We start from the raw sequence: 23293 nt of genomic DNA on the forward strand, positions 1-23293 counted from the left end.
AGGGGAGGGAGGTGGGAGTGCGTGGGACCGCCGGATAGGGGAGGGAAAAAAAAAAAAATCAGCTTGGACATTCCCAGGCTGGGAAACATAGCGGAGACTAGGGAAGAGAGGAGGACTGTTTTTACCCGCTGATATCCCAGAAAAAGAGCGATTTGACCGGGGAAAAAATCCCAGAGAGGAGGTGATGGAGGGTGTTTGATTCTAACTGAGGGGAGAAAGTTTCTGCGGAGAATGCGGAGAGGAAGCGAGTTCAGGAAAGGAGCTGAGGACTATGTAGGAATTCCTGACTGAAGTCATGGTAAGTCCCCCTTTTTTTTTTTAAGACAGGGAGAACTGTTTGTGTAGACAATGCTAAAACTTATCTAACTTTGCTAATAAGTAAGAGACACTGTTACTGTTCAGGTTTTAGACATCTGACACAAAACATTTCCAAACTTAGGGACTGAAAATGCCTGTGTACTCAACTTATTTCATCTTTAAGTCCTATAGTTGGCTGATATCACAGGGGTTTTCTGTTTTCTGACCTGTGGCAACATGACAACTTAAGTTTTTTTCTGTCTTTAATTTACTTTATAGTATATTTATAAGATTTGCATAGGGGCACAGTGACATATTACTTCCTCATGTGTTTCAAAAACCTAAAACAACATCACATTTATATGTTTTTTTTTTTTTTTTTACTGTTATCATGCGCTTCTCATAAAGGCATGCATTTGATTTGGGAATAACTTTTGTCAGCAGTTACAACTGTTGGTTTATAGATTACAAAGTTGTCAAATTACAGTGGCAGCAAATTATTATGACATGATTTAAGTTGTGTGACGTTAGTGATGTTTGCGGTTGATTTGCAGAGGAGATCAGCAGCTTCTCTAAAGCTCTCTGTTGCATCTCCTGGGACTCTGTTTACCATCCCCACCCACTTATGGTCTGATCAGTGACACACACGGAGGCAGAGAGACTGGGAGATGGCAAACACATGCACACATGTAAGAACTAAGAACATAAATTCATTAAATGAAGAAAGAAAGAATTTAACAAAGAAAGATTTAGGTTATATTCCCGCTTCTGCGTGTTGGGCAGGGTGGAGCAGTTTGGCAGAGAGAGGAGGAGAAAAAAGCAAAGAGAAAAGGAGAAGTGCAGTGGGAAAGAGCGGAATAAAAGAGGAGGGTAGGGTTACTTTTTATTTTAGGAGACTTGGACGGCTGCACCAGTGGTTTCTGTGATGCTGCATTTTCCACATTGGACCTGGGAGAGAAGGGAAGAGAGAGAAAAAGAAAAAAAAAAGAGAAAGAAAGCAGGAACAAGGGATGGCATGGACTTCAGGGAAGGAAGAACATGTGTGGTACAGTTTCATCTTCCTCAGTACCCGACAAGGAAAGTTTGGGACTGAAAAGAGTAACAGATGTACACAAAAGAGCACATGTAGTCACAGCAAAGTCACAAGTGTCTAGAGACGGAACTTTTTCCACAACACCAGGCTCATGAAAGTAAATTTAAGGCTTAATAATAACAGCGCTGTGTAAACTGTATATGAGCCAACAAACAACCGTCCAAACAACATGTGTTCACGAAATAAAAACACAAGAGTGAATGAATGTGTGCATATGTGCTCGCTAAGGGACAAATATGGCTGCTGCTAACACATGCATTTAGGTGTTAAAATGCATCAGCAAACAGTTATTAACACACTCAGAGTCACACAGTCACACACACACACACACACACACACACAACAGTGTTCCTTAGCCATGAATATGTGGCAGTGTGTTTCCACTCCCTCTGTCTGGTGTGCTGTGTTTTTGAAACGCTAATGGGATGTACCAATCCCTGACTAAAGAAAAAAAACATATCTGATGAAAGTTAAGAGCGGTGTTTGTTTTAAACTGCTTGGGGAACCAAGCGGGTGGAGATAACAGCACTCGAACAATCCGGACAGGAGCAGTGATATTGTCAATCACAGAATCTATCTTAAAGCGAGTTTCCTGTGATTATCCAGACTCCGACAGTACAATGCATGCAGACCAACAATTACTACTTTTTAATGCAGCGATTTGTTGCTTATGGCAAATCTTTATTGTGCATCCAAAGAATTTTGTTGCTCTTAATTTGGTCTTCATCATGTTCTTCATCTTATTTTGCCTTTTAATCCAGGATATAGCCATAAACATTAAATTGAAATCAGAAAATATTACTTCTTTAATAAATATTTTCATTTCATTACCAATTGACCAAATGTTTGTAATATGAAAGGTGATGCTTGTAGCGACAAACCAACAGGGAGCTCTGCTGTGTCACTCGGCTCTGTGATGCATTTTAGCTTCTTTCAGTTCGCTGTTTTGGTAGTCGAGCAGTCATATTTTCACACAGGTTGTAGACAAACCCCGTGTTAGCCAAACGTATTTTCTGAATGCTAAAATTGCTAAAACTTTGATTTTATCGTAGTTGGGTTATTCTGGACATTTCATATTTGCTCACTTTCACTTTTACATCCAAATAAAGTGTTTTTTTTACCAGTATGGCTTCACTGTTAGCTACCAGCTACTGTGTGTTGCTACAGTTGTACTGATGAGATGGGAGAAGTAAGTTATCAAGATAACATTTTGCCTAACCTACTCAAAGATAGGTAATCTCAGGAAATGTCACACATAGGGGAAACCAACAACACCAGTCATTTGTGCTCATAATCACATTTCTCATAAAGTACCACAGTTCACGTAATAGACTATGCATGTTAGCTGCTGCTGTGAAACTTCAGCCACAGACTGTAGCACTTAAGTAGTCGAAAACAATCCCGGCGAACTGTTTGACCGACTGTAGGTCCAGGTTAGATTATACGGGGAGATTTAGAAAAGGAAATCAGTCTCAGGCCTCTCCTCTTTCTTCCCCTGCATCCTCTTTTCCCTTTGTCTGTCTGCCTCTTCTTTTTTCCTCCCGTCTCCTCTCCTCTCTGTCGGCATCTTTCTCATGTTTTCTCCTAATCATGTCATCTCCTATCACTCCCTCCCTTCTCCGAGCTCCTTTCTGCTCTATCGCTCTTCCCTTCTTTCTCTGTCCATCATGTACTGTAGGGGTTCTACATCTGGTTTCTATCATGGTTACTGCTGCTCTTGTTTCCCATCGATCTCTCCCTCTGGTCAGCCTCCTCCTCCTTTTCTCTTTCCCTCTTTCTGTGTGAACCCTCTCTCTCTCTCTCTATAGGGTAAAGGGTTGTCTGGTTCTCTCAGTGTCTCTCTGTCAGTCTGTCTCCTTTTCAATCTGTTTCCTCAATCACTCCGACTTCAATAAGCTGACGGTTTCAGGACTGTTTGTACTGTATATATATTGGAAAACCTTTTTATTCTTGCTGTATTCTATTCCTCTCTATTTCTCAATTCAATTACCCTGCTCCATTTTTTCTGCACCTCTTCCTGTCTCCCTCTGTTTTTCCTCTCTGTACCAAGCATCTGTTTGGAGGACAACCACCGCCTCTTACAGGAGAGAAAGACAGGAAGTATGACACAAGAATGACATACCCTGATTCCGTACAGCGTGTCCATTTTCTGACACAAACATGAGGATGCCCACTCATGCACCACTGTACTAAATTTCCTCGCTTACACTCCATGAACACACACACACACACACACACACACACACACACACACACACAGACTTTTCTGGTGACTCATCAACCTCAGACTGTAAGTAACATCGGACAGAGTGAGTAAGATGCCACCCGTTGGTTTGGGACGGGTTGTTTTGAAGACAGGACATTTGTGTTTGCCGTTGCTGCCGATCTTGTAATTATACATAACCAGAAAACCAGAGCCATGAGGTGGTCTGTCAGTTAGCAGGCAAGAACTGAAAAGAGACAACCCTTTGTTATGGGCTCAGCTGTAAAGTTTATTTTTATGGTTTGACCAAAAAAAACAGCTAAACTCAAAAGCTGTTTGCTACCGTTTTGTTGTTTTAACTACATCCAATGGGCTTCCCCTGTGGATGGAGTACGCTCAGTTGTCATCACAGGATTTCCTTAAGTTTTAATATCTGTATAAATATCATACTGCTGTTGTCCTGTGGAAAATATGTGTCTCCAGCTTTTCGTCATCATAGAAAAAAGTATTGTTTCAGCTTTGAGACGATGCGTTTTTAGCTAATCTAATGGATTTTTAATGTCTTGAGAATTTAATTGTCTTAAGATGCAGGACAATTTTTCCCCAGCCCATAAAGAAACACTTAATCTTTCATGTTTTTGGACACATTCAAAATCAAAAGAAATTGGTACATTTACTCAATTACTGTGGTTAAGTACAGTTTTGAGGTACCTGTACTTTAATTGAGTACTTCTATTTAATCTGTCTTTTTACTCCACTACAATTCAAAGGCAGATATTGTACTTTTTAGTCCATCGCATTCATTTGATAACTAAAGTTACTACAATCTTTACAGATTTCTATAATTCATTCAAATGTGTCATTTTAAGATAAGACTTTATTGATCCCCAGTTGGAAGGTTCACAATTTGACGATCAGTAAAGAAATGGTAAATTTAGCTGCAACATCAGTGATGTACACATTCATATAATATACCTCCACAAAAGGGGCCATTACAAATAACAAGTACTTTTGGTACTTTAAGTGTATTCTCTCAAAGATTGCGTCAAAGATCTTGAGCACTTGACTCTGCAGGATCCGTTCTAATACATTCTGTATTTAATTTGTTCGTTTATATTTTATTTAGTTCGTCAGTTATCTTAAGATTTAGAAGATCTGCCAGACAATGCATAAGTTCTTAAGTAAAGCCCAGCAAAGCCTAAACTGTACCTTCCTTGGATTTTCCCAGAATGATGACGTGCGAAAAAAAACAAAAACTAACAACTTAAGAACAAGTCTATGAATGTATTAATTAAATAGAAGTGGTCACATGCACTTCTCGGTTGAAGGCTATTCTTAGTATGCCTAAAATAAACAGTCGTGTTTCCTGTCAAGCTCTTAACTCAGATCTGTTCCTCATCATCTTTCTAATTTTGTTTTATGTGGTGATAATGTGTGTACAGCTACTTCTCCAAAGGACACTGGAGATGGTGCCAGTAGTGTTTGCTGGAAAATCTGTGATATATGAGCAAAGCCTCTAGTCCATAGGCATTACATTGCATTAGATGCAGATGTTTTTTTTTTGTCTGAGGTGACTTGCAATACCTGCATGCATTAGCACCAAGTATCTGAATGAAGAGTAACTGAATTACACCTATAGTTCCTTAAAGAGGAGGCACCAGGTTTTACACGAGAGGCTCCTTTTGTCTAGGAGACTCAAAAGAAATCTAATTTACAAATTTCATTAGGACTGTTTTATTTCATGTGCATGTAGCAGCCTGTGATCAAAAAGGAGAGTGACTAATTGCATTAGATGCATTGGTACCATAAGCTACAGGTTACACAGGAGCACAGCACATATGAATCATCTTGACCATTTACCAGAGAGCACATATGGTTTTGCTGCTTTGCTAAAAACATTAACCTGATTTTACTGGAAAATAAACAATGTTCACAGTTTTACAGGGGATTTTGTGGTTTGGTGGAAAAGCAGCATCACACTCTTTTTCTCTCTATGGACATCAATCCCGGTGCGTTTGAGTGATCGTACTTCCAGACTGAAATTCCATTCTTTGGATGTTAGCGGTGGTATATCCTGTTGAAAGTTGTGTGCACAGGCATGCAAACATAAGAGATTCAACGTTGAGGAAAAATAAGGAGGGTGGGGTGGGGTGGGGTTTGTGAGGATGTGTGGAAGGTGGCTGGTGCAATACAATTGTGCATCGCACATCCAAGCTAAATATTGTTGCAGGCTAACTAGCCTGTTACTGAGTAAGCTACAGTGAGTTTTAGCTGTAGTCGGACAGTTTCAAAAGTGTGCTCTCCAAACCTGAGTGGCCTGTTTGTACTAACGCCTAAGTAATGAAGCTCTATGAGTGGGGCATTGTTCACTGTGGCGTGACTGGTTCTCTGGCGCAAGCTACATAATATTTGATCCTGAGGGTTAGGAGTTGATCCCATTGGCCTCTGTGAGACTGTTGAAAGTATGGAAGCTTTGCAAAGATGGGATGCAGCACTCATTGTATATTACATATATTGGCATTCACAGTCAGACCAGATCAGAAAGTGTCTCGGTTCTTGTTTCGACTCTAATTTAGTGTTGCGTTGAATTAACTCAAGTCTTGTGGGACGCTTTTAAAAAGGGCTTTACTCCAGGAGGAAGTTCCTGCTGGCTCGCCTTGCAATCCCCTGAACCCCCCCACCCCCCCGCTGTGCTTTTACTAGACTCAATATGTCGTGTCAGTGAGCCAGAAGGCTGTTTTACAACCACTACACCTATTACAACATGCTCTCTGACAGTTGACTGTTGTTTACCGTAGTCTACGACACCTCCCCTTGTACACCTTCTACACAGATGTCATCACAGGCCACAGGGAGTTATTCTACATATGTAAAAGTATCGATTGTGCACGTTTTATATCATGAGACATCTCTGCATCATACGGTAGCAGAGGGTAAGTCTGCTTTAACTGTCTGCATTACTGATGGTTGCATGTGCTTTTCAGGAAACATCTCCTACAGCTTTTAGTCTCAACTTGCATCGTAAGGAAAATGTTATTTAATCTAGTATTGTTCTTTAAATCTTGCTAAAGTCTTATTTTTTGCACCATTGCATTTTTTCCTGCCTTGTTTCAACTTAATGAGCCTTAAAATGCTTAATTACCTGGAAACTTGTATGTGCCAACCATGTATATAAAGAGGTGCCAACCAACCAGCACAGTTTGAACTTGTTTTTAACAAAAATGACCCTGGTGGACGCGTATCTCTTTGAAGATGGGTGTTTTATACGTGGTTTCTTGGTGATTTAGTGGTTCTAATCACTGAAGGCCGACGAGACCTTTGAGCTGCTCTTACTTCTGGAAAACCGAGCCGTGTTCAGCAACATTTATGGAAGCTTTGTCATTTGTGTTTTTTCCAAGTTGCCGTATCGCTCTCGTCCAAAATCTTCTGTTACTATGGAAAAATAAAGCTGCGTGAATTTGAGCCCGGTGCCACTTTACTGTTGGTGCCGTGAGGGCTGAGGTCACTGTTTAAAAATCCGCTCTGCAGCCAAGAGAGCGGGTAGGAAACAGAAACGAACATCTCCTGTGAATGACCCTGAGCTGTGTTACTGTAGATCTGATTTGACTCTTCTTAAGTGTTCTGCTTTGCCTTCAACTTTCCTCTCCTTAGTTTTCAGTCCCCTAGTGACCTGTGCCTTCTTTCTGTTCCACCCTGCAACTGCCTGCTCTCTTGTGCAAAAATACATTTCCATTTTTCTCCATCTTTTTTTCTCCAGACATGCACCAAGAAACAACTGCAAATAAGTCCTGACATTTGTTTGAGCCTGATTTATTGAATTTATTTTGTCAGGGCATTTCAGACAAGGTTACGTAAGTTGTTAGTCACAGAAAAACTTCAGTTCATCTCAGATGCTTTTCTTGTTTTTGACACTCATTCTATCCTCCTCTGTGGCTAACCCTGACCCCGCTCTGTACACAAAAACAAAGCAAAAAAATAATTTTCAAACACTGCTGGACCCGGGTCTTCTTCCGTGAAAAAACCCCCGCACCACCACCAGCTCATTCCCTCCTGGCTCACTCTCTCGCTAGCTGCTCTTCTCTTTTTCCGTACACTCTGTTCTCCCGTTCTGGTTTTTCTCCCATGGCTTTCTCTCCATCCCCTCGGTTATTGTAGTTAGTCAGCACAATATGCTGTCTGTTGAAGAGAATCCTGCCATAATTGTTGTCAGATGACATTCAGAGAGTCGGATGGAGGTGAAACAAAGAAAGTCGACTTAGAAAAAAATAAAAAATAAAATTGGAGATGAGGAAAAAATAAAAAGAGAGCGGGGCTGGTTGGAGGAGGAGACAGAGGCGGAGGGGGGGGTGAAACTGAGGAAAAGAGGCAGAGGAGCAGATGGGAGGTTGGAGAGGAAACGTGAAAGGGAGGGAGAGCGAAAGAGAGAAGTTGGAAAAGAAAGAGAGAAAAAAAAGTTGCAGGTTGCCAAGGCAACGGTCAGTGCAGAAAAATAAACATTGTACGGTTGTTGCGTGCTCTGCTCTGTCACCCTCCACCTCACGGGCTGGCCCAGTGTTATGATGTGTGTGAATGTGCATGCGACTGTGCATGCATGTATGGTGTGTGTGTGTGTGTGTGTGTGTGTGTGTGTGTGTGTGTGTGTGTTAGGGAGTGCACATGCTGCAGTGGTTTCTGGTCTCTTTTGTTCTGGGGGTTCTTACACTTATGGGCCTTGGAGGAAATGTTTGACACTCCCCAGACCATAAAACAGGAAGCTGAAAGTAGAGTATGTGTGTATATGTGTGTGTGTGTGTGTGTGTGTGTGTGTGTGTGTGTGTGTGTGTGTGTGTGTGTGTGTGTCAGCATAAAAAAAAAATAAAATAAAAAAAACGCGAGACATGCCGGCTGTTAAACACAAACACAGACATTTGTGTTGATTCAGTGTCCGGTTATGGATTAACCCTTTCTTACCATCTGTGTGTGTCTCTTTCAGGGTTCGGAGGCTATGGAGGATTGCGTGCAGGGGGCGCTCTCGTCGCTTTATCCTCCTTTCGAGAGCACGGCACCACCCCTCCTCTCCCAGGTAGACCGCACAAGCACACACCTTCATTCAAGTCCACATGTTTACAGCAATAAACAGGAGAGGGAGGGTGGGAGTTTGGGGGGGGATATAAATAATGCAGATTCAATTAAATGATATGGTGATGCTGGGCTACGTTGGGAAGGCGATGCTATGTGCAGATAACACAGCCTCCCCCACATATAAACTGTTGCTAGAAGCCAACACAAACAAAATCTAGCCAGCTGGTCAATTACAGCCAAACCCTCTTCCTGCAACCACGAGCCTGACACGACTTATTTCACTAAAGGCTGCACACTTCTGCTTTTCAGTCATAACATTTATTGTAAGAAAGCTTGGCAAAACTGTTAAAATCTCTTACACGTGCATTGTTGGAACTCTTAACATTTGTTTTTAGTGCTTTTAGATTAATTTCCCTAAAAGCCAGAAGACTAATTGGGCCTCTGAGCTAATCTCAGTTATAGTTTATGGGGATTTGGTAATTGTGTCGTTCCAAGTTGCCATGTAGCTTCCAATCAAAATTTTTTTGTTGCTATGGAAATAGCTTCTCAATGAAATAAAATGGATAAAGTGAAGGAGCCCTGACATGGTGATTTTCTTGTTTTAATTTCTGATTACATGCTGTCTGGACTGAGGAAATTCTTCCACTCTTGAGCAATTGAAACCCTTTCAGAATCCATTAGATACACTCAACGAATGCGCCAAGCTCTAGTTTAAAGAAAGGCTGCTCTTAATTCATTAAAGTTGTTAAAAGTTTCACCCCAGTGGTTTTCACTCAGGTGTTGTTTTTTTTTGCACATTTTGTCCAGGTCTTCTCAGTCCTGGAGTCGACCTATCAACACGACAGTCTTCGCTACCTCCTGGACTACTTTGTTCCTGCCAAGCACCTCCTGCACAAACTCCAGCAGCACGCCTGTGTGAGTTCCACACTGCAAACACACTGTGGCGGAGAACACACACGTAGCTGTATAATCAGAAGCAGCATCATCATCTGTCAATTAACTGCAGAAAGTACAGTGTGAGAAATCTTATCAGCTGTTCGCTTTTTTAATTCCTTTGGTGAAAATGCACATCAGGCCATTTTTGTGTGTATCTGCAGGGTGTTCAGTTACTTCACTTGTGTTTAGCTCTTAAAGGGCAAGTCCAAGTCATCTGTGAGGAGGAGTGTTGAAGCTTTTAGGCAGTGGAATCTAAGTGCCAAGTCTTCAGCCTGCATCTGGTCACATAAAGACTCCAATGCAAAGGGAAAGTTCAAGGCATGCATAATTTGACACATGCCTGACCCGTATACCAGCGACTAACTACACTGTGGAGGGTCGGGTCTGCTCTAAAACTCGAGCCGCTCAGTAAAACCAGCGAGAGAAAGTGGCTGGTGAAATTTGAGATTCACCTCAGACGAAAAGAGGGGGTCTCCTGCCGTGAAAGCTGAGCAGACAGATGAATGAAACACAGTGAAATAAAGAAATGCAACTTCCAGTGATCGTGTCCTCTCGTCACTCTCTCGCACTTTCTGCCTCACGTGCACAAAACAAATGGGAAACTGAGGTTTATACTGAGCAGCATTCCTTTTATTTTCCTTTCCGGGACACTCGTGCTCTCTCAAAAAGATAAACAATGTGCACTGTTTAGCACAAGCTTTCTCATATTACCCTGTACAGTTTTCCTAGACTTGGACACACATGCGCGTGCGCGCGTGCGCAGGCATTGTGAGCAAACTATGTTTTCATTGTCGCTGAGTGGAGCTGCCCGGGACGGGAGTTGAGACTGTGAGTCATGACAATAATTCCTTCCATATGTGAGTGTGTTGCTGCTGAAAGGGAACGAAAGAGTGAGTAGCACAGAAAGCAGTGGGAGTCGAAGGAGAGAATGAACATGGCTTTCATTCGCTGAGCCCGCATGCACGCGCGTGTGTGTCCGAGAAAAAAAAAAAAAAAAAAAAAAAGGGAAGATGCTGGGAGGTTGTGGATTATAGTAGACTGATTGAGGAATTCTGCAGAAATGGGAGGTGGGGAAGAGGGAGCAAACACTGGGGTACATTGAGGGAGAAGAAGGCAGAGGGAGGAGGGCCAGAGGACACAGAGAGTTACAGAATGTGGGCTGACGCAAAACAGACAAAACTTTTTAGGAGATGGAAAAGTCACACATGCTTTTAAATGCTAATATCCAACACGAGAGATATCAGAAAGTGGCTTTCTTGAAGAATAAAAAAAAAAGACAGGAGGGAGACTTAAAGAGGAGAAATTGAATAAAGGGCAGAGAGGTGGAAAAGGGAAGATGGGGGAGAGGTCGAGTGAGGAATATAATTTGATCACGTCTCGTGAGTCTGGAGGGCACGGAGGGGGGAGGGATCGGCCCCGTGTCAGTCGATTAGATGTGACTGGGAACAGCAGGGAGAGGTTCTGGATGGGTTTTATACCTCAGACTGCGAGAGACGGGTTATAGATCTGGCACGGCATTGATTAAGGTGGGAATAGTGTTTGGCTTAAGGTGTTTTTTTCCTAATTAGAACAGTTGATTAATGGTGCACAGGATACCACCAGGGGCCTTCTCTCCTTCACCTGAATTCACAGTGTTTCTTGAATAAATGCTTCTATGATTTGTTGAGGGATTTTCTATATTTAGACCCCTGTTGTTTAGTGTGCTTTTCTCAGTGATGTGTTTTCCTCTCTCACGGAAAAAATGGACTGTTTTGACAGTGGCTGGCTTGTTGTGAAGAGCTGGTCATCTGCATGTTTCTGACTGACTCACTGATGCTCTGCAGCGATCTAGAGTCTTCTCACTCTGTCATGCCAGCTAAGCGGTTTTTGCACCGTGTGAGTCACATGTCTGACATTTGTATGTGGGACTGGCTTTTTGCCCATCGAGCTTTTGAATAGTGTTGACTGGTGTGGTATTAGTTCTAGAAATTCAGCTCATCTGAGCAACCAAACACAACCGTGCAGGCGAGTTCCAGTTGGTTGCTGTGGGCTGGGCTTTGTGAATGGGAGAGAAAGATCATGCAGGAGCATTAACTCCAGTAGTTTTTGACAAGAGTGGACTCTAAAGGTGAGATTTCTTAAAGGCAGTGAGTGCACTACTTTATTTATACATTTAACACACTCTCTTCCTCTCCATTCCTTCTTGTCATCTCAGTCTCAGTACCTGGGTTGCTTGTTCCTTCACTCCGGCTGGCCTCTGTGTCTGGGCGAGAAAGTGGTCGTCCAACTCTCAACCTTGGACTGGAGGCTCCTGCGTAGTAATGACTTCTACCTGCAGGTGGTGCCCTTCTCGACGCGCTGTCCCCGACTGGCTCTGAAATGTCTGGCCCCCGGGGGGCGCACTGTTCAGGAAATCTTGGTACCCGAGTCACAGCACCCTCTTGTTTTCACCACTGAGTGGCTGCACAGTGTCAACAAAGAACGGGGCCACAAGAGAGAAGGTAAGGAGAGGACGTCCTGTACACGAGAAAGCATGAGCGATGATTTCCAAAACAGGCATTCCAATTAATTTTAGATAAAAAATTCTTACTGATACTTGGTATTTTTAAATTAAGGGTTGCAAGGAGGTTTATTTCAGAATTAAGATCATAATCAGGTTTTTAGGTGAAAATCATTAATATTGAGCTTTGCCAGTGAGTGATGACTGTGAGGAAAACTGCAGGTGAAACAGGGGAACTGAAACAGTTGGGCGAGAAGAGACAAGTACATGACTAAGGGATGGCATGTGGAAGGACAAAACGAGAAGGGAGAGAAATATGGTTGTCAGCAAGTGGTCAGCAGTGAGAAGACCTAACAACAGAGCAAAAGAAAGGCAGCAAAACTTAAAACATTTGTTTTTCAGATAGCTTATGTTGCTATCTTTTTTTTTTTTTATCTTATTTTTTTGTAAGTAGAAGAGCCCTCAATACGGATATGAACATATCATAAACATTAAACTTTTCTCTCATTCCTCCACAGTTGGAGGAGGGCTTGACACCTGCCTGGTCAGTACGTGTGATGGTGTGGTGCGACTCCCGTGGAAGGAGGTTGTCTACCCAAAATTCATCCACGACCCCTCCGAGGAGCTGGGCCTGATGTCCAACCACGAGGGCTCCATATCCAACCGCCTGCCCAGTGAAGGGGGCAGCAGCCTTGGGGGCTGGGGTGGTTCATCCTCTGGAGAACTGGACTCCTGGTCCTGGGATGAGGAGGAAGATGAAGATTTACCACCAGACGGCCTGGACTCTGAGTCTGCACTCCCCCGGCGAAGGCGCAGTGAAGATGGGCTTGGGCGGACAGTGAGGCACCCTCAGCTCGATGGGGACTATGTGGAGCTGTTGGAGCCCAGAGGGGGTCCTGATGGTGGGGTTGACCCAAGGCAAAGGTACCTGGAGATGCATGGGATCTGTAAGACCAAGACTTTGCCTCTGTGCCGGAGAGGTAAAGCCATCAAACTCCGCAAGGGGAAAGCTTGGGGATACGGGAGAATGGAAAGGTCAGGAAGCTTTCGGGCTATCCTTGGCGCCAAAGGAGACTTTGCGCCCCCCAAGGGTGACCAGTTACCACCTCGGCCTCTGCCAGGAGTCCCTGAATCTGGCAGAGGGAGGCGGTCTTATTCCTCCTCTGTCCATGACTCTGACGAAGGAGATAAAACAAGCAGAGACTCCGTTGGCCTTGAGAGCCGCCACCTTTATTTTGATGGCCCATTCAAAGAGAGGAGGCCAGGCGTGGGCAGGGAGAGAGATAGCAACGGCCTCATGCAGCCGTGCAGAGATGACCACAGAAGTAAAGACTCTGAGAGCGGCGACAGTTTAGTCACAAATGAAATGCATGTCTTGACGAACCAAAAAGTCGGGCATGTTATAGAGGGCCACTCAGATCACGGATCTCATTCAGACTCGGTTTTTGAGGATACTGATAAACCACTGAGCGGAGACAGTGATGCCACAACCCCAACATCAGAGGCACCAGAGAGACCATTCACTGGAGTTTCAGAAAGCGGAGAGATTGCTAACAGTGGGTCTAAAATGAAGAGTTCGTCTAACTCAAAGCTGGCAGAGGAAAGGGATGAAGGAAAGACCGAGGACAGAATGTGTCCTAGAGGAAAAGAGGTCAAAACTGCGGGATTCAGAGCGCCAAGGTACAGGTTTATTTCTTATGATACCCTGCCCTCTTTCATCTTTATTTGTTTTCTTTTTTCACACCTCCATATGAAAGTACAGATCGGTAACTCTTAGGTAACACTTAGGTGCAACCACTGTGCACAAGGTACAGGTTGTCCGAACGTACACAGATATAGAGTTGAGGAGGATGACACAAAAGACGCCTCCTGAACACATTCTGAAGAACGTTATGTACGAACGGCACAATTATTAACTTTCTTTTGTACCTCATTAAGACCTTCCTGTGCTTTGTCTTTAGGAGGAAAAGGAAGGGAAAGGGGGCCAAAGGGAGGGCTAGATCTGGTGGCCGTGCACACCAGAGGGGCTCAAAGCCGCAAGCTAAAGCTCCTCAACCAAGTCCCACCACCTGCTCCGCTTCAACGAAGCTGCCCATCACGGAGGAGAACCAGTCAGAACAAACAGGGCAGGCTGACCAACCTGACGGAGCATCCACTACAAATACAGCGAGCACCGAGAACACAAAGAAAAGCAGTACAGGTCTGGAGATAATTGTTGTTTTCATGTGAACATTAAATTCTAAAAGTTATGAATTTAATGTTTTCTATAACTTTTGTATCTCTCAACAGAGACAGAAGCTGAACCTTTGACAGTCTGTAATGGCCAATCAGGCACATCCTTATTTAACCACTCTGATGAGGAGGCGGGATCAGGAGAGACATGTCCTGACCAATTGAATGGCGTTACATCTAAAGAGCCTCCCCTGCTTAGGGAGTTGGACACAGAACTTCTCCAGTCAGGGAAGCTGCAGTTGACAGGCAAGTTTCTTTCAGGTCTACAGTGGTTTCTATTATGCCGGTCAGCAGAGTCATCTCAAATCTCATCTACTTTACTGTCAGCCTTAGAAGTCGTGGCTCCGTGGCGCAATGGACAGCGCATTGGACTTCTAGACATAGATGAAGCAATTCAAAGGTTGTGGGTTCGAGTCCCACCGGAGTCGCGGTTCAAAGCTTTAGTGTTGCTTTGGATTAAAGTGTCATCCAAACAAGTGACTTTGTTGTTATTTATTCTTGTCCAGTACACATGGTTTGGCTACAAGCTCTTCACGCTTTAGCGTCCGATTAAAAAAGAATATTACAACAGAAATCGCACCTCTTAGGGTGCTCCCGTGGCTCAACTGGGAGAGTGTGTGCCACTTAGGCTCAGTCCTATCCACAGAGGCCGTAGGTTCAAGTCTGACTCATGGCCCTTTGCTGCATGTCAGCCCCTCTGTTTCTCCCCAACTTTCCTGTCAAAGCAGCTCATGAAATTTCATGCTGCAAATTGGACACATGGCCAAAATTATACTCTTTGCTTGCAGCCCCAATTATGAATTATAAATGTATTAATGTATTGTAAAAAAGATGCTTATTTTGATGCTTACGGACCACAGGTACCATGGACAGGTTGGGACGTGCTCTGGTTGTTACGGCGACAGATGTATCAGAGGAGGCTTTCCGTGAGGAGGAGGTGGCCCGGGTTCTGGCCTGCTACCACAGAATCACTCGGTAATGCTGTGCTCTTCTTCTTCCTACTCTAATCAGAAAATCTTATTCAGAGATACATTGCAGTGGTTTATTTTAGTCGTCCCTGTAGGATAAGTTTGCATGTATCATCAGAGAATTAAGGCTTGCAAATTTAGCAGACCTTACAGTGCACATTACCCACTTTCATACCATAAAATCCCTGTTGTTTCTGATTCACCTTCTGCTCATGCAACACATTCACACACCTGTATATCTTAAAACTTCATTAGCTTGTCCTCTGATGTTTATATTTGGGCATGTGTCATTTGTTTCTTGTTAAACCCCTTATTTACAAACCTGTTTAGCCAAAAGTGCTTCACAATTATATTTGACTTGAGTTGCCTTTTGATGGCTTTGCCAAATACTGCAAAAGGTGATGTTTGGAAAACATGGTATGTGCCAGAAAAATGAGAAAATGATCCTGCAAAAAGTGCTAAATCTTGCAGGTGTCTCATTGTAGAGGAAAACTCTTCTTTTTCTAACTACTGCTCCTGTTTTAAACGTACACCCACCTCTCTCCATCCGTCCTCATCAGGCCGGCAGCCAAAGAAAAAGGTCTCACAGTGTTAATGGACAGCAGACGCTCTCCACCCTCCGCTCTCTGCCTCTCTGCGCTTAAAACGTTCCAGGTGAGGAAAAAACAAAAACAAAACATCTTTAGCCACATGTGCTAAATGTTTACTTGTGTGCTTTAATTTGCCTGCAGATGTGATCAAGTAGCTGAAGCATGTGTGTTTCTCTCTCCATCTGTGTGCGTGTGTGTGTCTGTGTGTGTGTGTGTGTGTGTGTTTGTGCGTGTGCGTTCCAGATGCTGGTTCCTGGCGGTCTTGGATCTGTTCTGGTTTTGGTGGAAGAGCAGCAGGAGTCCCTTCCTCATAATCTAGAAGGAGCAGAGGTGACCTCATACAAATCACATGTTTACAATTTAATGGACCAACACCACATGCACACAGAGTGCAACTTTGTTGTTGTCAAGTCTAAATCTTAAAACATAAGTAAAATGCCCACATGACACTTTTAAAATCATGTCAGAACCAGTGTGAGAAAATATTAGCAAATTAACTGTTCATATATGAAATGCAAAAGCGTTCAAGAGGAAATAACATTTCAAAAACCATGTTTTGTTTATGTTGCCTGCTAAAACCTGATGAATATCAGATGCTCTCAGCTGGAGGGCACTTTCACATTGTGCTTGAATCTAAAATAAGCCTGAATTGGCAAATAATACAATTTTTACCAGCAATTCAGCTCATTTTCTTTGCATTGAGCAGTGGAGATCCGTCTCACACACACATGCATGAGAAAACTCGTCCTGCCATGTGGTTTGTATTTTAACCTGGCAGCGTTAAAACCTCGCATGTCAAAGGGAAATCCCACCCAAAAGATGTTGACACCAAAAAAAATTCCTTCATCTAGTTTGTTGTTTGGCTGTTTTGTACATACTTGCTTCCTCAGCCCTTTCTGTGAAAGAAAGCTGAAAAACAATTATGTAAGACTCTCAGTATAAAGGAGGAAGTGTCTATCTGTAGCCATGAGTACAAATTATTATCAGCTATATTAAGTCCATGATTAATATAGACATTGGCTCACACCAAAGCAGATAAGAGTTTATATTCTCAAGGCTACAGCACAATCTCCTCATATCTTATGTTTTCTTTTTTGCCTCATTTTCTATTATCTCTCATTATTTTTTCTTACTGTGTTATTTCCTTGTCTGTAATTTTTTCTTATCCTGTACTGCTCTGTCCAGATCCACATGGTGCGAGGAACAGGGGTCCTTCAGCAGTTTGTGGACAAGCAGCAGCTGCTCACACAGATGGACGGAGAGTTCACCCACTGTCACTCAGACTGGCTGGCCTTCAGACTAGTGAGAATCTGCTGTTTAAATAAAAGAAGTAGACCCCCACCCCACCCCACCCTAAAATTCTACAACCTCCATACAGTAGTTATTTTTCTATTTTTCATGGCAGATCCTCTCGGCTGAGGCAGCCAGGTTTACTGACCCGAGTGTGTGTTAAAGTCTCTGGGAAACTGAGCAGGAGGAAACCATCACTTGAGGCATTTAAGATCGGCTGATATCTGTGCTTTTGCTAAATTAATCAGATTGGGTTTTTTTTGTATGAATCACATCCAGAGCCTTTCTCTCTGAGAATAGTTGCTGCAGCCCGAGTCTTGCATGAACACATAGATTTCAAGAGTAGCTTTAAATATAAAATATCAGAGCTGGAGAATTTAGACCAGTGTCAAGTTGTGTGTGAAAATCTGCCATCTGTTTGATTTCGCTGTTTTAGTTCTTGTTGTTCGAGTGCCAACTGAGAAAATCTAAGCAACAGGAGGAAATTTCACATTTCTCTCACGATGATGATCATATTTTGGTTTTGCTAGTTAAAGATAAAAATGTGAAAAAGGATAACACTCGTTAATGTAGACAAAGTCGTGATGTTTACGATTAAGTAGGTTCTGAGTATTTCTTTTGTGTACGCCAAACTTAAAATATTACCCCCTGAAAGGGAGGGTGTAGAGTGGGAGAAAGCAAAGTTTGGAGAGGAAAGAGCGCTTGTGTGGTGGGGGTCGGTGATTTCAGAGATTGATGATGAACTGGGGCTGCAGGATAAATCAAGGAAGGAAGGAAAAAAAAAAAAGAAAAGAAATTTAAAGACTCTTAATGGGTTTTTCCCAGACAGTTTATGTTGCTTTATCCAAACAGATTAAACCGTTTTCCTGTCCCCTGTACTTTCTATGACCTCTCTATGTCTGCTTTGATTGAATAACTAGAATGCTAATCTCAAATCACTGATTCCACTTCTACTTTTTTCTCCCCCTTCAGAGCCTGGAGAGTCTGACAGAGCGTTGTGAGAGCGCCCTCTCACTGCTGGGAGAGGCACTGCAGTCTATGGACACGGAGCCAATGCCAGACAACATCAAGGTTGTTTCTGCTTTTCTTTTTTTTTTTTAACACTTATTTGATGATACAAAATGTAATGTGCCTGTCTGATGGAAGCAAAGTACAAACTTCGCTGCGTGTGGTTTGGTAATTAAACCTCTACAGAAACATAATAAGCATGTTGGTCTTCTTCAGGCGGTTCCTCTGTGCATCGACAAACACAGGCAGCTCATGGTGAGCGTCCTGGCCGACCAACGGTTAACTGAACTGCAGCAGAGGGGCGGGGCCTGGCTCGCAGGGTTGACCAATAGTGCATCTGGACTAGCGCAGAAGTCGCCAGACTGCAGGTACCAGAAAATAAATGTTTATACCCTACAAGGAATATTATCGCCACCAACTTCAATCAGAAGAATGTCACTGGAAATTACCACAGTCAGTGAATACATCTCCAAATAAGGAATTGATAAATATTATGAAAACTAGTGAAAGAAGTTGTATAATAATATTCAGAAGTCTACAAAATCATTATTTCTAGCAGCAACGTGCTTTTGTATATACCTGGATAATAATAGGCTTTTTTTATGTTATGATGCTAATGAGACTGAATACAGCTTGGATGTACATTACACACAGGCCTATTGAAGTTGGACTATTTTAGATATGAAGACGCCATGATGTACAGAACAACAGTAATTAGGCAGACATGCAGAAACCACCTTACACAAGCAGCTCGGTCTCTAGGGGCAGAGGAGGGATGTGCAGGTCCTTTCTCCTCACAAGTCTTTGTGTTTGATTGAAGGATTATTTTGTCAAGATGAGCTATAGGTTAAAAATATTCCTCATCACGAAAACAAAGTTGTTTGCTTTTAGCCAAAAAAAAGGAAGAAAAAAGCTGAACATCAAACAGAGGACAGAGCGATGGAGCTTGTTTGTTTGAGCCTGACTGCAGCTTAAAGATGATCTAAAGACTGTTGTATTTGTAGCTGTTCCTATCCAGTAATGAGTTTTGGCTCGGTCTGTACAAGCATAGTCTTATTGCTGATTTGATTCCTTGTTTTTTTTTTGTTGCCTGACAGTTGGTCTGCAGCCTTTTTTTGTTTTCCATAATTACATCTTTTCTACCAGTGTTTTTTGGCTGACATCATGCAATTTAAATAAAAATTTTAAAAAAGAAACATTTCTCTCTTCTTCCTCAGTGATTTCCTGGTAACATTTGTCTTCTGTCCTCTCAGAGCGGCCCTCACTGCGACCTCGAAACTCTACGACAGCGTGGATGACGCCCTCCATCGGCTCGTCCGAGAGTCCAACCAGAGAGGTCGCGACCTGGAAGCTCTGGGACGACTGGCGCGGCTGGTGGACAAACTGGAAAAGGTGTGTGAGGGAGGAAGAAGATGATCGTTGCTCACTCGTACCTCGCCAAACTCTGGGATATTCCCCCTATTTCTTATTGCCAAGCTTCACGCCCCTCATCTCTCTCTCTGTCCCCCATGTACAGTAAAATGTGTTGTGTCCTCCTTTCACCCTCTCTCTCTCTCTCTCCCTCTGTGACTTTATTTCACAGTGTGATAAGGAGATTGAGCAAGTCCAGTCACAGCTGGACAATTACAAGGACCCTCCTCTCTCCCTCAGCAGACTCTCCCTCAAGCAGCAGAAGTTCAAGACCTTCAGGGAAACAGCAAATGTGAGTGACTCCTCGTTTTTTTGGTACAGAATTTGTTAAAACCCATGGAACGCACATGTTTGCATGTTGTATATTTGTACACACAAAAAAACAAACAAACAGTATAATCAAAATATCTGTATAATAATTATTTTCATGTTAACTCCCTACTCTGGCGCCATGTGGTGGTAGTATCAAGAATGATATGGAGACACTCAACAGGATTATCTCTACAAACACAAACTGATGCCATCAGAATAATTTTAACAATTTTTATAATCACATAAACTTCCTCAACATAGAGGCTTAAGTTAAAATATGCAACAATTAAAATAAGAAATGAAACTTATTTCTCTTACAAATAAATTGTTGAATTCGTATACACTGTTTCGTTTCGTGGTGGCTAACGTTAGCATGTTAGCATGTTGGGTATGACTAATTTAGAGATGGATATTGGTGTGTATCGGATACTACTGGGTCACTTTGCTGACACACACGCTATACTTTGTAGCATTTTCCATTAATCTGTAATTAACACTTATGGCTAACGTGGCTGCTGTTTAGCAATTTTACCTATAAAGACTTTAAAAATGGTTTTGGTAACAGTTCATTTACTTTTCTTGCATCCTTAACTATCCTTAATACAGAGCCAAAGTCCTGGTGTCAACTGCTGTGCTAGCCGCCGTAGTAGCTGCTGCGCTAGCTGCTGAATTAGCTGCTGTGCTACTAGTTGCTGCACTAGCCGCTGTTCAGTGCAGTGTCTCATTTAATTTCTTTAGATGAATTTCCTTCTGTTTCCTCCACCAGCACTCTGTGATGCACACTAACTTTCTAACAGTGATCTAAACAAACAGTCTAAACAAACAGTAATCGTGTTTCGACCTCTATTGTTAGCCACAGCTGCTGTCAAGCTGGGTATGTTCGACCCACAAAAGTTTCGGGCTTGTGGGAAATGGTTCTTGTTAAAAACCACTCAAAGATTTTGAATCCATGCAGAACCCTTGAGCCACACATGTTACTTACTGAAAGACTTGAGGAGTCAATAACTAAAAGTTTAAAATGTAAACAGATGTGTTTTGAGCCCACAGTGGTACAGTATATTTGTGTCATTCTTGTGGATGCAGGCAAATGCAAAAGAGACAGTTACCATTATTCCAGTCATGAGTTCCCAGAGTTTATCTTGTCAAGCCTCCACAGTAAACACTTGAGGGTTTTTTCCGGGGCACAGACGTCACAGTGGATCTTCCTGAATCCTTTAGGAGCTGCACAGTGAGACTCTGTCAGTGCTCAATGACTTGGAGGGCTGGTGCGAGCTGGACTGGGCAGGCCTGAGCCAAGTGCAGATCCGACTTCCTCCAGTGAGGGAGAAGCTGAGAGACATGTCCCACTGTCTGTCTGACTGCTGGACCACGCTGGACAACACACAGAGGCTGCTGTCCACGCTGACTGAGGTAGCTCAGCCACAGGAAGACTGTTAAACACACAGGAAGTCATGAACACACATTAATGGTTTCAAATCTTCCTAAGGGCAAATCAGATTCACCTTTCCTTTCTGTCTCCTGTGCAGGCCACCCAGTGGTGTGATGCAGTTTCCTCCACCTCCTCCTCCCTGTCTTCCTCTTCTTCCACCTGCCCTCTGGCCTCCCTCCCTCCCATCCCCCCGTCACGTTTCCAGGACGCCCGGTCATTAGCTATAGAGCTTGGTGGCGGGGCGCTCCTGGACCTCTGGACCCACACAGTAGAGCGCTACCAGAGGACAGTAGCGCAGGTCAAACCCCGGTTCCTCCAGTCTGACAGGAGCCAGAATCAGGGCCAGGGGAAGCCCAAGATGCCCTCGGCAAGCAGCCTGTGGGACCTGATGGGTCCTGAGGGAGAGGGCGACTGGGGGCTGGGAGCCGGAGGAAGTGAGGGGGGGCTGCAGTCCTGGGGATCCCTGGCATCGCTGTTCAGGCCGCAGACCTGCTCCACACTGAAGATAGGAGAGGAGAAAGGGAATAAGAAAGATGGAGCAGGGGGAGGAAGTGGAGGAGGAGCAGGAGGAGCTGGAGGAGGGAAGTTCCTGCAGAACCTCCTGAATCCTGCAAAGAAGAGCGTGAGTTGATTTAGTTTCATTTCTGTTTTTATTGCTGTGATATATTTTGCTCTTTTCTATTCTTTAGTAATTCCTGTTTGTTTTAATAACCAGGCAAATATATCTGATGCTAAATATTACACTGACTTTTTTCAATTGACAGTATGTCCAACATGGTTTCATCCAGTATTCTTAGACTGTAGTTTTATATTGTTATCCACTGTCTCTGAATTTGATTAATCGAATCCAAAACCTTCAGAACTGTTTTTGTCTTTGTTCAAATTTAGCATCTAGATTTAAAACCACCATGGGACTACTAAAGCAATTCTCTCAGGAAGTTAGCCGAGTTTTTAAAACACTGTCTCGTAACTTGAAAACAAAACAAAACATAACAAAGACAGTCTTGTGCATCTGGTCAACATCTCAAACTTGCTTTTTCAATTTGCTGTCAACGTCCTCGATTTCACTTGCATCACCGCATAACAATTACAGAAAGAGGCTAAATGTTTCTCATGATGCGTTCTTGTTTTATAATAAGTGTTTGCATTTTGATTTAACTGAAATACGGGCAACTTTGAGGGCAGTGCTACATTTAATGAGCAGAAATACTTAATGGTGATATTGGATTTTGAATGATTTTTGCAACAATGTTAAGATGAACATTCCTGTCTGGATCTTTTTTTTCCATGAAGTTTCTCTATTGACTTTCATAATATACATCTATGTTAAATATGATATAAAATAACACAAAAAACACAATATTGGTTAAACCTTATTCCGCTAATGTCGCTAATCTCATGTTAACATCCGTCTCCTTTCAGCCCACAGAGGCCCCGCTCCCTCCCAAGCCCCCCAGAAAGCGCCACCCAAGCTTCGACCTGCAGGCTCTCCTGGCCCCCCGCAGAGGCACGGCCACCCCCAAACCTGCCGAGTCTCCAGTGGGCGGGGTGAGCCGTCACTCCCCCATGTCCTGGCTGGGGAGGCGGGCGGTAGCTGACCCGGTTATCGCTACTAGCATGGCTGCAGCTATCCCTGGATGGGGCAGTGCTCCTGCGGGAGGAGGAGGAGGAGGAGGAGGAGGAGGAAGTGGAGGAGGGGTGTTGATTCGAGGAGTGGAAGTCAGCAGCAAGGAGGTGGTGGACCACACGGGGTCGCCACGGCAACACGTGCTGCTGGGGAGGACCGAGAGGGAGACGGGCACAGACAGAGCCGGTTCAACTGCCCAGAGGTTTGTTTTTGCATCATTTTTTTCCTCTTTTCTCTTTCGTTCAAACACTTTTTTGTTAAAGCGCGACACCTTTGTGTGTATTCTTCTGTCGGGAGCTTGTGTGTGAGAAAATGAGCAGGAGAAAGTCCGAGTTGGCTCTGATCTATAAAAACAAGA

At 43.3% G+C, this 23293-nt stretch overlaps 1 protein-coding gene and 1 non-coding gene across 2 annotated transcripts in view; both read left to right on the forward strand.

The window, feature by feature from the left end:
• Positions 1 to 68: 68 nt before the first annotated feature.
• The window catches only part of arhgef40 (Rho guanine nucleotide exchange factor (GEF) 40), a 39979-nt gene continuing 16754 nt past the window's right edge, over positions 69 to 23293 (forward strand). Inside the window, exons 1-18 of the mRNA XM_023415405.2 lie at positions 69 to 298; positions 8566 to 8655; positions 9462 to 9569; positions 11785 to 12070; positions 12588 to 13749; positions 14031 to 14269; positions 14359 to 14547; positions 15162 to 15276; positions 15830 to 15923; positions 16103 to 16189; positions 17045 to 17161; positions 18122 to 18220; positions 18374 to 18525; positions 19411 to 19549; positions 19740 to 19859; positions 21098 to 21289; positions 21406 to 21930; positions 22731 to 23137. Of these exons, the coding sequence (XP_023271173.1) occupies positions 296 to 298; positions 8566 to 8655; positions 9462 to 9569; positions 11785 to 12070; positions 12588 to 13749; positions 14031 to 14269; positions 14359 to 14547; positions 15162 to 15276; positions 15830 to 15923; positions 16103 to 16189; positions 17045 to 17161; positions 18122 to 18220; positions 18374 to 18525; positions 19411 to 19549; positions 19740 to 19859; positions 21098 to 21289; positions 21406 to 21930; positions 22731 to 23137 (4124 nt within the window). The 5' untranslated portion in view covers positions 69 to 295. The remainder of the gene's footprint in view (positions 299 to 8565; positions 8656 to 9461; positions 9570 to 11784; positions 12071 to 12587; positions 13750 to 14030; positions 14270 to 14358; positions 14548 to 15161; positions 15277 to 15829; positions 15924 to 16102; positions 16190 to 17044; positions 17162 to 18121; positions 18221 to 18373; positions 18526 to 19410; positions 19550 to 19739; positions 19860 to 21097; positions 21290 to 21405; positions 21931 to 22730; positions 23138 to 23293) is intronic.
• On the forward strand, positions 14642 to 14729 carry trnar-ucu (transfer RNA arginine (anticodon UCU)). The gene is given in 2 exon segments: positions 14642 to 14678; positions 14694 to 14729. It is a non-coding gene; the product is annotated as a tRNA-Arg (tRNA).

This window comes from Seriola lalandi, unplaced genomic scaffold (genome assembly GCF_002814215.2).
Source record: "Seriola lalandi dorsalis isolate HSWRI2012SDOR001 ecotype SW California unplaced genomic scaffold, Sedor1 jcf7180002054549, whole genome shotgun sequence".
NCBI lineage: Eukaryota > Metazoa > Chordata > Actinopteri > Carangiformes > Carangidae > Seriola > Seriola lalandi.